Raw genomic sequence first — 14,860 nt, forward strand, 5'->3', positions numbered from 1 at the left:
TCGAACGTGCATCCGACTGCTTCCATCCCTCCCTGCTCTGGCTAAATAATCCTCCCTCACTTTCCCCCCTTGTGAATTGTCGGAGGGGAAGCTGTGGCTGCTGTGGCATAAATCATCTCCTCTCTGTTCCAGAGAGCGACGAGCCGCTCGCCGCTGTGCCTTCCTCTGCACTCAACACAGCGTGGACCAACAACATAAGCACGAGCAAATAAAACGAGCAAATAAAACAGCTATTTATACGTTCATCAATCCAAAAATCCAGCAGCACAACACTGCTTTTATGTGATTTCTAGTTTAAAACAAGCATCTACTACTGACAATGTGTCACTTGCAGTGTGACTGGTGGCGCCACGGTAGAGAAAGAAGAGTCACATTGTGACCTTCTAGGTTGTCACTCCCAACAATTCATCCTGGTTTTGTGTAAACAAATGGCAGGCTTACAACATCCACCTGTTAAACGCCACAAAATATCATCAAATGATGGGAATCCTCGTTAGTCGCAGTTAAATCCAGGAACATTTTAAGCTCACGTGGTGTTTGAAACAATGGAGTGAGGCCAGGCTTGTTTATTTACCACAACAGTTATGTTGTCCATCTATATTTTCACAACATAACCTACACCAGCGCCACAGGCTAATGAACAAGCCAACGCCAGCAAATGTCACCATAAATAGATAATCATTCTAAAAAATGACATCCACACTCTTTTCAAGGGTGTTTTAGGCAACGGGAACCAGCAAATTCCAGAAAGTGTAATATTTATCCGAGTGTAAGTGGTGTGGATCTGCTACACTTCCTTGATCAAACATCTAAGCAGCCTTTCAAACACCCTCACACGGAAACATTCTGGCGTGGTTTCAAACACAGATATTAACTGGCTGTGCAGGACGGCCTTGTTTAAACAAGAACCCATCCTGGAAAAAAGTCATTCAGTAACTTTGGAGGCCTTTTTTTGGGCTGCTGAAGCAACATTAATATTAAATCCTTCAGAGATACCGGAAGCCCGGAAGCCATATTCATGCTAATGTAAAAAACTGACAAGCTAAACACCCACACGGGGATCTGTAGGTAAATTCAAGGAAGGCTCCGACCATTTATGGCCTTAAATCTGCTTTTTACATGCTGTTGTTCCAGGTTTTGGGATGTTTTGCAGCTTTATTTCTTCTCAGAAAATGTCAGTCTTGCAAATGTTCTGTAAACTGAACATCCACAAATAGCTTAATCCAATCTGCATAATAGCTATTCCTGTAGCGCTGCTCTGCATGCTACAGCCGGCAGTGAAGTTGGACTTCAAGCAGATGGAACTGCTCAGTGTGAAACGCATGGCTGATGGCGTTACGCCTCTATGTTTACCCTGAGCTTCCAACAGGTTAATCCTGCCATGCTAGCTTAACTAGCTTTTAGGTAAAGAGAAAGAAATAAAAAAGTAAATTAAGACAGTCAACAGTCTGAAAGACAACGAACTCCCTCGGCTGCTAAGAACAGTCATTTTTGACTTTGTGGACTGGACAAAGGGCACATTTCTGATGTTTGGTGCATCAGGGCTTCGCTGACCTGCTCAAGTGATGCAGAAAATGAATCAATGATCCTTTGACTGGGGTCTGCATGCTGATTGACACCTGCGTGTGCTGCCCCGGCCCGTTCGGACGTGCATGTCAATGCTCCTGCCTGTGTGTGGGAGTGCGTCCGACACACATTCCTCACATAGAGGGGGACCCTGTTCCAGCAGGAAGCTTTGCCTGAGCCTGCGGAAGAAAGGAGCCTCTGTGTGCCTTTGGGAGAGCGCGCTTCACAACACACAGAAACACACAGAAACACACAGATACGAGGGGGGGGGGCATCCACGCATCGTTCGCAGCAGGTAGAAGGAAAGAGGACACGTCGTCCAGAGGAAGACAGGTCCCTTCTGATCAGCAAAGGAGCGAGCAGAACACAGAATCCCCTCACTGTCACCGTCACCTTCAACGCGGCAGCAGATGCGTGCCGGGGGGTTTGTGCACGTGCATTATGCAACTCTTCCTTGGCGGGTAGGTGATAAACCGTCGTCCCTGCAGGGATGACGCCAGGTGTTGCAGGGAAAACATGCACTTGGTGTGGACTTTGCCACTCCTGGAAGATGGCCTCCGCTCCGCTCTTTGCACGCTGGCGCTCTCACATTTAGCAGCTGGCAGAATTAGAAGGAACACAGTGGAAAGCACACATGACCCCCATCCTGGGGGGACCAGTGGGTCCCCAGACAGGATCAGCGGGTCCGCTGGATCTGTGGCTCAGAGCTAGAAATAACATGGGAAACCGAACTTTAAGGTCACATTAGATTTTATCGTGCCAGAAAATAATTCCAGGATCATGACAGCAGATTCCTTTACTCAAGACACGGTGCTGTGAGCTAAATTATTACTTTAAATAGAATTAATAACTCGTTTAATGTGAAACCTTGGAAAAATAAGACAGCTTGCCTGTTCGTGCGCGCGCACGCACACGAACGTATATCAGCACTGTTCACTGCCTTTGTTTGAATTTTCCATTAAAGCGTTTTCATTGAGGGGAATAAATGAATTAATTCATTAACTAAATCGCCGTATTTTAAAATAGACACAGACTCCGGCGAAGCCATATGGTGCCAAAAGGCTTCCACCGGTGACAGGTGTCAGGAACGGGTCGTCAATATCCGACAATAATCCATCTCCTGCGACAACCCCGCTGTCACACGCACGCTGCACACCGTCCCGTCTGCACGAATTAGGGTTTAAAGAATGCGGGACGTGTTTTTTTTTTAAAGGAATCGTAGATGGAAGGAAAACAAGAGCGTTGATAGAGTCCAGTTAGCCGATAATTAAGTGTTAATGGTTGATTTGGCGCTGGTTTACCTGTTGCAGTGGCACTGCGGCGGTGAACCGGTGTATCCAGGCTGGAAATTAAGCTGCTGGAGAGGGAGGAACCGCTCCAGCTGCCGGGGAGGGTGTGGACTACAAATGGGCGTTTCCATAGAGACACCGTGGAGCACTTCCGGGAAGCCTCCTGCTCTTCAAAATAAACACACACAATACAACACAATACAAATAGTTATTGGTCCACATATTTGCATATATTAAAGCGCTGGCAAATCTGACCAGATTACAATCAATCTGTGTATTTGCACAAAAACATTTTTAACACGCCAAATATCAACTAATCATAATGCGGATTTATCACACACATTTATATTTATCTTTATGTATGTAGGTGTAAACGTGCACACAAAAAACCTATTTGGAAGAAAACACCAAGTCAGTTACTGCTGTATAAAATAAAGTTACATTTTTTTAGAATAGAACTAATAAAATGTCACTTTACATTCATTTTTTAATTATTTTAATTATATTTTTTACATTTATTATTTATTTTATTCCAAATAACAGTTCTCCAAAAAGAATCAACCAGCACAGTACCAAACCATTAGCGCTCCGAGGTGGAAGTTTGAAAATGAAGAAGCAAACAATGCCGTCAACTAATGTTTATTTCAGAAAAAAGAAAATACAGAGAAACATGTTTCAAATCATGTCAGAAATGAAAATCCCCCACATGCAAGGGCTTTAAATGTTCACACAAGTTGTTCTTTTTAAAGAATTTTATAACTAAATGGAGTAAATCTGATGCAACTAAATCAAAAACCAGTTGTGTTCTCAATGCAGATAGATACCGACGTTTAATCCTAATTTTTGGATTAGCTGGAGAATCATTAAATGCGGGCATCGACTGCTTAGTGTCGTATCTTCAAAAAGCTCTAAAAAGCTGGTTTTTCAAGTATCCCAGGTGGAGGAAGGAACTCTGGGCTTCCCGCTCGAGGCCTGCCAGCTCCTGGACTGTGGGGGCCAGAACGTCCACATGACCCTTGTAGTTACTGCCTACAGGAGGCAAAAGCAACAGTAATTTAACGGCATATATTCTGCTGCCTGTGTTGAGTGTGTGGTGGACAACATCAGACACACACCTCCCAACGCTCTGCGCTGACCATACGAGACCTTTCCATCAAACTCATCCACGGGCACTTTAATGTCAGGTTCACACTGGGTGATGGTGCACTTCAGATGCTCCTCAATGTCAGACAAGAGCTGCATGTGAAGGGAGACAGCGGAGTGTGAGGAGAAGCAGGTTTACCTTTCTTGAATCAAACCAGAGTTCTGGTGGAGTGAGCTGATCAGTTCACCTCTTTCTCGTTGTACCAGATGGTGCAGCCTCCCTCTTCCTTCAGCCGGGTGTTGTAGCAGCCGCGGCCTCGGTTGGGGCAGACGTGGTACCACACCTACGCAGATGAAAGATTCACTTTGAGCGAGTCTACTTCTATCATTTATTCATCGCTGCATTTCAAACATCCACCTCACCTTCTCCTTCTCCATAGCGACCAAGGAGATGGCCAGGCCCATTCTGCGGGTTAGGAGAAATGTTTTACTGCAGATCTTCTGAAAATTTAAACATTGTGGTCGCTAATTCTGAATCCAGACCTCTCAGCTCTGCCAACTCTGCCGATACGGTGCACGTAGTTCTGCTTCTCATCTGGCAGGGTGACGTTAATCACTGCAGAGAAACAAAAGACAAAGTTTGTGGGGATCAACGACTACCTTGAGAACCAAGGTAAGCATCTAGGATGTGATTATGATTAGTAATTAGGTACTTCTCTTTACCATAAGGAACTCCATGGATGTCAATTCCTCTGGCTGCTACATCCGTGCAGATCAACAGCCTCACCTCTTTCCTCTACAAACACAAGAAGACCTTTAAATGGGGGCTGTCCTAGGAAAAAAGGTGCCATTCATTTGGTGTTTTTATACCTTGAAACGCTCCAAGTTGTTTTTCCTTTCATTAGGTTTACGATCACCATGGAGACAAACGCAGGAAAACTGGTGGCTTTTGCTGTCAGGACCTAGAGATGATGGAGGGACCATGAAGGAGGATTATGGGTCTGCAAGGATTATCTCAACATTTTGCCTTTTGTAGATTTTTGGTAGTTTTTCTCTCCGACTCCTCCTACCTCCTCCTTGCTGGATGAAATACTGTTCCATGTTGTCACAGTCGATCTTGGTACGACAGAAGATTATGGCCTGGTCCATCTTGTGCTCTTTGATGGCCCTGGCTGTGTACTCGCCCTTCAGGATCTTAATAGCTTCGGACCACATTTCTAAAATGGACACACACACACACACACTCCTTAAGCCACGAAAGGTAAAAAGACAAACCACAACATCTGCTTTGTGTGTGTGATGCTCATGAACGCCTCATCGCTTGGTCCAACCTAGACTTTGTCAGTCTTACCAGCAGAATTAGCTCCAGTTCTGGTGTTATCTTTAGCGTGGACCTCATCAGTCTAGACATTTGGTGAAGAAAACACTTTAGGAATGTTGCTTTTATAAAGCTGATAAATGATTAACAATAAAGCCAATGGCTGTCTTCTAATTACCCGAATGCGATTCTTGCCCAGGCGCTCCCAGAGGCGATCCGATTTGGGATTTACAGGTACGACCACATGGTGGACGGTCTCCGGGACAGAGTCCTCCCCCTTCAGATCCACCCATGTTGGGAAATGCATGATGCGCTCTGACAACTTCTTCACATCGAATGAATGCAGAGTTGCTGAACAAACAATGACCTGGGAGAGATGAGATCAGCAAGTCAATCAAATATCAAATATTCTCCTGGCGTGTTGTAATTATGGCGGTACCTGCAGCCTTTTGCCATCAGGAGTGACCTGCGGGATTTGATTGTGGATCCTGTTGATAAAATCTGTGTAACCTGCGGATAGCAGACCATCCTTGGGGACAAAAAGAAAACAGAGTAATGTTGAATTTTCTGTGAGATCTTTTAAAAATACAATCCATGCTCTGTACTTACACACTCATCCAGAACGAGAAAGCGGACTTGGGATAGACTGAGTTTACCAGTTGATATGAGATCATCCAGTCTGCCAGGTGTTCCAACAATAATGTCAACCTAGTTTTGAAGTGGCCACACAAAAAGGACAGGGAAACACAGTGAAACGCAATACAGAGAGTTCAGTTATTTCCAACCACTCAGTGTAGTAAATGCCATTAGTTCTGTTTGGAGAAAGCTTGTCTCACGTACTCCTTGTTCAAGTGCACTCAGCTGCTCTTTAGCAGCCACACCACCAATCACCAGAAGTTCCCTGCAGATTCAGATAGACAATTCACCTACGTTAGCGATGCAAGTCTCCACCTGCTGGCGAAAACTACAATTGCAGTCTACTGAATATCTGGCCATGTTTATGTCTTCTGGTGCTGCCTCATACCTGAGTTTGGGGTTATCCACATATTTCTTAAACTGTTTGACATTGTTGAGGGTTTGTTCAGCCAGTTCTTTAGAAGGCTCAATGATCAGCGCTTTGGGTGCGTTAGATGATGTTTTCACCTGGCTCACTTTGGCACTGCCTACACAAACCGAGCAGAGGAAACTTTTATTGATTTCACTGACAATAAAGATAGTAGGGATACAGTCTAGTCTTTTGCAGAAAAAAAAATTGAGCTATTTTCTTACTCACACACTGAATAAACAGACCTGTCTGAGAGGACTTTGCTGTGTGCCCCTCTGATGCCTTATCCAAGGCAAGGAACCCACTCTTAGGTGTGTATTTAAGGTTTTCTCCTCCAAAATTGAACTTCAGCTCAGCATTCTATAAGACAAAGGAGATAAGCAACTTGTATAAACATGGAAGAGCTTGGTTTGTGTTCTTAGACTGGTGTCATACCTTCAGCACACAGGAGGCAAAGAAGGGCTGATTTTTTAATTGTTGAGGGATCTCAAACGCCAACCCCAGATCAGTACCTTGAAGAAGTAGGACAGGCAAGAAATATGAATTTTATTGGCACAAAAGCAAATTAACTGACAAATTAACTAAAAATCTGACTAGAATGGTACCATTTTTTGAGAATGAGATTTGAGCTTGCTCAAGATCCAGGTAACAACCAATAGTGTCATGCATCGTAAATTCCTAGGTGGTGAAGATGGAAAAAGACACGAATATTTTAAAAATCTAATGACTATTAATTAAACCAAAAAAAGTTTTTGAATTAAATGTTTACCTCTCCATAGCTGTCAAACTGTTTGTTATTAGATTTCTTCCCAGTTCCTCCAAAACCAAAGCCATATTTGTCAGTTCCTGTAAATAAATTAAGAGATTGAAGCGCTGTGTTAGTGAGAGCGCTGTGGACTGGCTAATGTGCAATTAGCAGTGTGACAATTACCCAAGTCAAGGGCTGCCTGACTGGTGGACCAGCCGATGCGGCACAGACCCTGGTCGTGACATGTCACCTCATAGTAATACTTCCCTGGACAAAGAGAGGCATGGACCAAGAAGTCATTGAGAAAAGAAAGGTTAGATTGTAAAAGATGACTACATCATCTTTTAGAAACAAACCTTTGGTGACTCCTTTGGTAGAACGGCAGCCATGCCACTCTTTAAACTCTCTGCTCTGGCAACACAATCCATCTGGGCCAATTGCTGTGGTGGAACCAAAACACAAAAAAGGCAAAACTGAAACATGCTGTAAACTTAAAGCAAGCCTGGCATCATACTGATTGAAAATTATGTCAAACTCTCATTGTCTTCCTCTTACCAAATGCTGGACTGCGGTCATAAGGATTCATCTGCCAATTATTGAAAACTGAGAAGGGAATGATATTAGTCAAATGGCTGCAAATTGCTGCCTATATATATATAAGATATAGTGGGGCATGCAACCAAAGAAGAATCAAGAAGAACAGACTCACTAGCTCCTCCAGTTTTGATAGAGGTTCTACCCTTCTTCCCTTCCTGCTGATCTTTTAAGGTTTCATACACAATTTGAATCACTGGGATATTGAAGGCCTGTAAATGACAGGGATCCCTGTTATGGCTGTTTTCCCCGAATTGCAAGTGTATAATTTACGTGATTTAAAGTGCTTACCCCTGTTTTGCCACTACCAGTTTCTGCCGCCTAAAAAAATAAAATAGATGTAACTCTGGTATTGCAACATAAGTCAGAGAATATCACAGCAGTGGCTTTAATTTACCATTAGCACGTCTCCTCCACCAAGAATAAGAGGAATAGACTCCGCCTGGATGTCAGTTGGAAGCCTAGAAATACAATCATGACACAATCAGTACTACGTCAACACAAGCAACCACTAACAACGGCATATTTACTATATAATCATGCTTTAGAAACATATATCTTTATCAGGATTTTGGTTTTAAGACTCACAGCCAGTCTAGTTCTTCCACAGCCTGTGCGATTTCGGGCATAACGCCCATCTCTGTCAAAGAATAAAGACATTGAATGGTTTACGTTGCTACCAAAAAAACATATGATAACATTAACATATGAAAATATAAAGTAAAATGCCCACCAGAAAACGCCATTATTTCTGCTGCGAATGCAACGGATGTAACGTGTTGAGAGAGTGCACCGCGCTTAGTGGACCGGTATAATTTAATGGTTCCGGATACTCAAGTCAATTGTAAAATAGTTAATTTCACTAACGTAGCACATGATGATATCAAGGAAATACAAGTTTATGATTTTGATAAACCACAATGTAAAGCTTTATATGCTGAAATTCAATAAAATATTCCTCAGACAGTTTCCATACACCGTCTAAGACATATTTTGTCCTCCACGACTCGCCGTAGACATTTGACAGCTGGTTGGAGTAAATATGGCTGAAGAAAGTCTGATAGAAGGTGAAGATGAAAATATTTTGTACGACTTGCTTGTCATTACCGAGTGGCCACCAGAGACGGATACTCAGGTAAGTTCGACCCACCTGGGGCGTGATGCCTGGCTTCCTTAGAGCGTATATTTATGTGCAACACTACTGGAAAGGCGCTTGCAGAGGGTCGTCCGCTCAAAGCCACGTAGCATAAAACAGCAATGATAGCGAAACCCAGACTTTCCAATAATGCAATACGCTAATTTATTAGGATCTTTCTACCATTTTCAAGATCGTGGTTTCAATTCGATTTGTGCAACAACTTTGAGATTTTGATTTTGCAAGTGCCAGACGGGTACTTGATATCCACCTCGCTTTGCTTCATGGATTCATTCATTGTTAACAGAAATTCATGCTATTAATCAATGCATGTAACACAATCTAGTGTTTAAAATGCTAGATTTGTTCATTTGTCACTTTTAATACTGCAGGTGCGAGGAAACAAGGAGCACAGCACCTCGCTTATTGCAAAAGCAGTGACAGGTATAACTTCTCTTTTTTATTAGTTTGTTTTGATTCTATCATAGTCTTCATTAATGCTTTTCTGAATTTCTTTATATGCCAAATTTTATATATGTTAATAAATTAGTTTGCTGCAACCAGAAAAAAAGGGTTTTTTTTTGCAAACCTTTCTTTACTACAAAATAAATGTTGCAACTGACGAACTGCTAACAAAAATTCTATCACATAAATGCAGAAAAGTCTTGTACCGACAGCGTTTACACACATATAAAGTCTTTATCGGCAGACCCAAGCCATCACAAGCACCAGCATTATTAGTGAGCAAAAGTCCGTAAATCATAGCTACATTTGATGCAATACTCATAATTAAGCATTTTCTTCATTGTTTTAAGACAAATATTACTAGTTACCACCTATTAACTGTAACACATTTCCTACAGGCCCGTTTCGGTTAATCCTGCACTACTTATGGTACAGGTAAGTTCATCATTCATCAGTTAATGAGACTACATCAAACAGTTAATTGGATTGTGGCTATTCCGAAGATACACTAAATAACAACAGCTGTATGTATTTGTATAAATCATATTTATTTTTACAGAATGCTGCATGAGCCAATATTGGTCGAGCCAGATAGACATATTGTAGACTTCATTACGTGTCCTGACCTGGTGTCAATGCAGCGTGGTATAATTGTAACTTGTATATTTCTGAAGGTATATTTCAGTCACATCTCGTAACGCCTCTCCTCGCACTGTTGCTGCAGTGTCTTCTGTAGCGTGTGGACAGATGTGTCCCGACGATTTGTAAAACTTGGGAATTAGGGTCTGCTTATCATGTCAGCGGGCGTTTAGCTCGCTCCATCAATAAGCTTATCAAATATTAAAGCACCCCTGTAGCCATGTTTGCCCCTTGGCTCTACTCCTTATGTGAGACAGGGAAGCTCTTTCCACACGCTGTGCTATTTTAGTAATGAAAGGAAACTGAACCTAGTAGCACAAAACATCCAAATATGACAGTAATAAATCTTTTTTTGCTACAATTTGTGGAACCAGACTGGCTTTGATTATAATCGTTCCTCAGCAAAACTGTGTATAATTTACCATTTTATTCAATGCATGCTTTATATTACATTAAGGTTTTTATTTTATATATCTGTTAAAGTCAAGCTAAATTATTCCCCTAGTGTAAAATAACTCAGCTATGGATTTAAGTTCCAAAGGCTTCAAAGTTGTTAAAATGAAAAAATGTCATTTTAAATCATTTTAGAATAGTCTTCAGTTTTGGTGCTATCAGATATTACTGATAACACTTTCGATCATCTTTGGCATCTTTTCGCATTAAATCAGTCTGAAAAGAGCTGCTTGAAATTTACAAGGTTTTCAGTCAACTGAGGAAATATCAACCATAGATGCTCTGTGGTGTTTTGTGGACATTTTCTAAAATGTGTTCTAAAATTCAGCCCCACCAGCTCGTCTCTGCCGCCTGGCCTCGTCCGGCTGGCACACAAGCAGATCAACTGGCATGTGGTGCTTGCAAGGTCTCTCTCTCTCACACACACACATACACACGCACACACACACACACGCTTCGATAATGCTAAATCTCTAGCATTCTGCCGTCTTTATTAGGACATCATCGTGACATCACAAAACTCTGACACCATCATAGAATAATTCAAATTTGCTTTGCAAAGAGCTTTGAAGATGCAAATGTTCAGACTTTAAAGAGCTTTAAGATTTAAGGGTGTCAGATGATGGATACGACCGGGATGGTGATAGCATGAGGTCACCAGGTCAGATCCAATGTTGGCTGGAGACATGTGAACACCGAACAGATACGATCACTGTCACTGTCTGTGGCAAACAAACAACAAAACAACAAAAGTGTCCATAAATTGGACTTTAGACATTTTAAATCAGTGACAGGAACACCGCCCTAATGCTGCTTCTCCATCACTGTAATTCACTTAACTGAAGTTGAACATTCACCACGAATCTGAGAGGATTCCACATTAAAACAGCTACACATTTTAACATGAATATTCACCTCTGCATAGCTGAACTGTAAATGGCATAATAAAGTTTGAACATTGATGCAGCACAGAGACACACACACAGACACACGCACACACGCACCGTCCATTAAACCAGTCATGTAATTATCTGCTTTTATAAAAGAGAAATCAAGCAGAAAGGAAGACTTTAATTGGCTATCGATCGTGTGAGACAATACACTTAAATGATCCTGCTGATGTCTCCTCATCTGAGCCGCTTAATCCTCCATTGTGTTTCTGTGGGAATATTTGTCTTTCATTTCATTTCCTCCAGGACCATCTTTGCTCCTTTAACGCTGCACAATCATGATTATTTCCTCCCAGCTTTAAGTTAGCTCTTGTTCCCGTCTTTATCTCTTTCCATTAAAAAGTGCCTGTCTAAAGGACACACACACCTTTACTGCCGCTTTTATTCAGTCATGACTAAGACTTCTCATTTTTGTCTTCCACTTCTTAAAAAAAAACCTAAAATCACCCAAAATGACACCGCTGTCTCGCCGTATCTCATCTCTGTCTATCATTTCTCCTGTTTTCTCCACAGCAATGGCAAACTGTTGGCAGTGGTCCTGGACCAGTGTGTGGAGATTAGGTAATTATTGAAGCCTCCATCTGTTGGAAGCCCTCCATCTATGTGCGTTTGGTGGGAAAAGTTTTATTTAATGAGCTGATTTATCACAAATACATTGATAGCGCTGCAGCCTTTTGTTTCAAAGAAACCTTTGGTTTTTTTTCTGCCTCTGTATCAATATAAATCGAAAATAATGCTATAAATCTTGTCAGTGACCTCCTTTTCTCTCTATGGTTAACAAGATATTAGCTATTGTTTTCAAAATATCAGCAGCCTGAAGTGGTTTTTATGACCCCATGTATGTGGAGCAAAATAGAGATCCGAATCCATAACTTGAAATTTTCGCCAGGGGACTATTAGAGGCAAAAACCCCCCCAAAAAACACCTTCTGGCATTGCTGAAAATCACTTTTGTGTACATGTACGAACATAAATGAGCAGGTTTAGAGTGATGTCGCTGCACTCTCCTCGAACATTACCGTTGCGCTGTCCCCTGTCCTTTCCTCGCACCGCTCTCCACACGTAGTTTATAGGCTTGATGCATGGCATCGGTAAGTGTGAGTGGGTGATAAGTCAGCTCAAGGCCGTATCCATTGAGCTCTGTTAAGAGTCTGTCTAAACACTGCCTGCTCTCAAGGCCCCGTCTCTTTGATCCATGGCGCTGCTTAATCTTGACAGGCTATCCGTTACTTCCATAAAGCATTTTATATCGGGCCATGCAAGGCTCCCCTGTGCAGCATGTTGTCATTTTTTCTTTTTTCACCCATCCGTGAACCTTTTCTCCTCAGGTCTGTGAGGGACGACTTTGGCTCAGTCATCGGGAAGTGCCAGGGTAAGACCCTCCCATGCTCGCTGTATTTAACAAGTGATACCAGAGTATTTAAGGCATGACTTTATATTATAGTAATTTATAATATTTGATTGACCTGTATATTGTATATATATTGTCAGGATATTTTAGTGCATGACAAAACAGTCCTTCTCTTCTTGAAAATCTTCTTGATTGGAATATTGTCATTTCCCCCCTCGGGCAAATGTGTCGTGTTTGTTTTGATGCACTTCCTGTTAAATGTGACGTGGATTCCCTCGCTCTTCAGAAAAGGGACACTTAGCACCACCTAGTGGACTAAAAAAATCACGTGGCTTTAATAGCGATTAATCTGACAACGTTCGAATTATTTATGAACGGCTGGAATTAATTACCTGGATTTATTGTTGAATTAGTTCAGTATTGATGTGGGCATCAGTCTCTTAATTGTAGTAGGTAAAATGGGGAGAGTGTCTCACAAAAAATGGTCACAAAAACACTTGGATCTGTTGAGTTTTATCATGGTAGAAAACAGGATCGCAACTTGTTTCTGTCAAATCTAAGATTCAAAAGTTTCTGAACAGCTGTTTTTTTTCAAGTTCCACATTGAAAGTTGATATAATTAAAATGAAATGAAACAAATCGCTAAAATGAGTCAACTACAACAGAAGTAAACACCATGCATCAGATAGAGGTTGTAAAACAGTAAATCGACCGGGGGGGGCTAATTGAACTATATGTGGGAGATGGTGAACAGAAGCGTAGATAATCACCCCATCTACTATGATGCGAGTGAATAGATATTTACAGGAAGTCCATAATGGCTCCTAAAAATAAATGGCCCTGATTGTCTGGTTCGTTATGACAGTGACCTGCTGTGGTAATTTTCCAAAGCATCGTTGGACGGAATGTTGAAAACAGCACTTATCTAAATCTTCATTCTTCATCAGCTTGACCTAATCAGACCCCTTGGTGTAATGATAATAATTTCAGTCATTACAATGAACCCATGTGGGGATATTATTATACATCTCTGCAGGTTCCTGTCAGATCTGAGGAGAGTTTAAGCATATTTGAAGTTTTTTATTTTTTTAATTTCTTTTACTGGAATATTTAGTATGTTGACTCGGCAGCAGGCAGCCCACCATTCCAAAATATTTAAATTCATCAGATTCTTCACCATGATGTTCACCACTAGCTTTAGATGGCAGTTTCCATTTGGACCTTTGGATGGCACTGAACCCACTTCATGGAATAACTTAATGCTTTTGCACTTTTATCCTAACCTTTAGAATTAATCCTTTCTAGGGGGGTTTATTTGAGTCTGGGCCAGAATTTGTCATTGTGGCCTGTTGTTCTAAAAGCGGATAACAGCCAACCCTGGGCTCCTGTGTGCCTTGGCCCCCATCCAGCTTTTCATTCCATTTCGCTTCTTCTTTGCATTCGACTTCATTTCATTTCATGGAGATTTGTCCTAATGGATTTTGCTGTGATTTTTCCTTGAATGGTTCCTGCTTTTAATGGAGCATCGTGCGGGTGTGTGCGTTATGCCTTTTACACCTGTGCGTCACTCTCTGCCCCCCCTCCCCATTAGCTGCTCCCATCATAGACATCTGCCACTGCTGTGCATAATTCATAACCCAGCTCTGACAAACGTGTCTGCAAGGCTTTAGATCGGAGGTTTCTTTATGTCTGCCGGATTTAATTCCCCCCAACTTCTGCCCACCATATTGCTAAAGAAAAAAAAAATCAGGACAGTAGTATCCAATTTCCCAGTTTCCTCCACAAGCCATCTATGTGGAAATGGAGACCTCTGGGCTGCGGAACAACACACTGTATACAATTCATAATGCTGTGGAGAGATAAGGGGTGGGGGTGGGGGGGGGTGTAAGAGAGGAGATTGAAATAGGAAGCAAGAAAAAGAAAACGGCACTTGGCGCCTATAGCTATAGATAGTGGCTCTGTTCTTGCCTTTTTCTTTTTAGTGGAGGCGGTTTAAATCACCAGCTTCCTGACCCCCCCCCCCCCCCCCCCCCCACTTCACTCCTAAAAACTTTTATTTCTCTCAGTGGCCACCGAATTCATTGTCCTTGTCTTACTCCCACGCACTCCCTCTGTTCTTCATTTGAAACTCCGGCCATACGGTGACGGAAGCTTCCCTCCGGTCGTGCTGCTGGTCCATCAGGGGTGGCAGGACCGCATCGCTCAGCCCAGAAACCCGATAGAGT

General features: G+C 42.1%; 2 protein-coding genes across 2 annotated transcripts in view; one reads left to right on the forward strand and one right to left on the reverse strand.

Moving 5' to 3' along the window:
* Positions 1 to 3,478: 3,478 nt before the first annotated feature.
* Positions 3,479 to 8,506, reverse strand: ddx1 (DEAD (Asp-Glu-Ala-Asp) box helicase 1). The gene is made up of 26 exons (XM_003971564.3): positions 8,377 to 8,506; positions 8,232 to 8,283; positions 8,041 to 8,104; positions 7,935 to 7,964; positions 7,759 to 7,855; positions 7,605 to 7,652; positions 7,406 to 7,489; positions 7,233 to 7,316; positions 7,071 to 7,147; positions 6,907 to 6,979; positions 6,737 to 6,813; positions 6,547 to 6,661; positions 6,281 to 6,419; positions 6,097 to 6,157; positions 5,866 to 5,964; positions 5,696 to 5,785; positions 5,435 to 5,623; positions 5,290 to 5,341; positions 5,009 to 5,155; positions 4,809 to 4,900; positions 4,662 to 4,734; positions 4,482 to 4,554; positions 4,362 to 4,404; positions 4,187 to 4,282; positions 3,971 to 4,091; positions 3,479 to 3,884 (listed from the first exon to the last, which is right to left on the reverse strand). Exons 1-26 carry the CDS (start codon positions 8,387 to 8,389, stop codon positions 3,754 to 3,756), a joined length of 2,220 nt encoding a protein of 739 aa, XP_003971613.2. The 5' UTR covers positions 8,390 to 8,506; the 3' UTR covers positions 3,479 to 3,753.
* Positions 8,507 to 8,653: 147 nt separating this feature from the next.
* Positions 8,654 to 14,860, forward strand: part of nbas (NBAS subunit of NRZ tethering complex) — a 91,860-nt gene continuing 85,653 nt past the window's right edge. Inside the window, exons 1-6 of the mRNA XM_029849397.1 lie at positions 8,654 to 8,778; positions 9,171 to 9,222; positions 9,642 to 9,678; positions 10,664 to 10,741; positions 11,799 to 11,846; positions 12,613 to 12,656. Of these exons, the coding sequence (XP_029705257.1) occupies positions 8,686 to 8,778; positions 9,171 to 9,222; positions 9,642 to 9,678; positions 10,664 to 10,741; positions 11,799 to 11,846; positions 12,613 to 12,656 (352 nt within the window). The 5' untranslated portion in view covers positions 8,654 to 8,685. The remainder of the gene's footprint in view (positions 8,779 to 9,170; positions 9,223 to 9,641; positions 9,679 to 10,663; positions 10,742 to 11,798; positions 11,847 to 12,612; positions 12,657 to 14,860) is intronic.

This window comes from Takifugu rubripes, chromosome 16 (genome assembly GCF_901000725.2).
Source record: "Takifugu rubripes chromosome 16, fTakRub1.2, whole genome shotgun sequence".
NCBI classification, from domain to species: domain Eukaryota; kingdom Metazoa; phylum Chordata; class Actinopteri; order Tetraodontiformes; family Tetraodontidae; genus Takifugu; species Takifugu rubripes.

Excerpts from the sequence above, each read along its gene's own strand:
- ddx1 (XM_003971564.3), bottom strand. Across the intron at positions 6,980-7,070 it reads AGTTTGACAGCTATGGAGAG|GAATTTACGATGCATGACAC; the intron begins GTAAACATTTAA and ends TTCACCACCTAG. Across the intron at positions 6,420-6,546 it reads AGCAAAGTCCTCTCAGACAG|GCAGTGCCAAAGTGAGCCAG; the intron begins GTCTGTTTATTC and ends CGGTTTGTGTAG.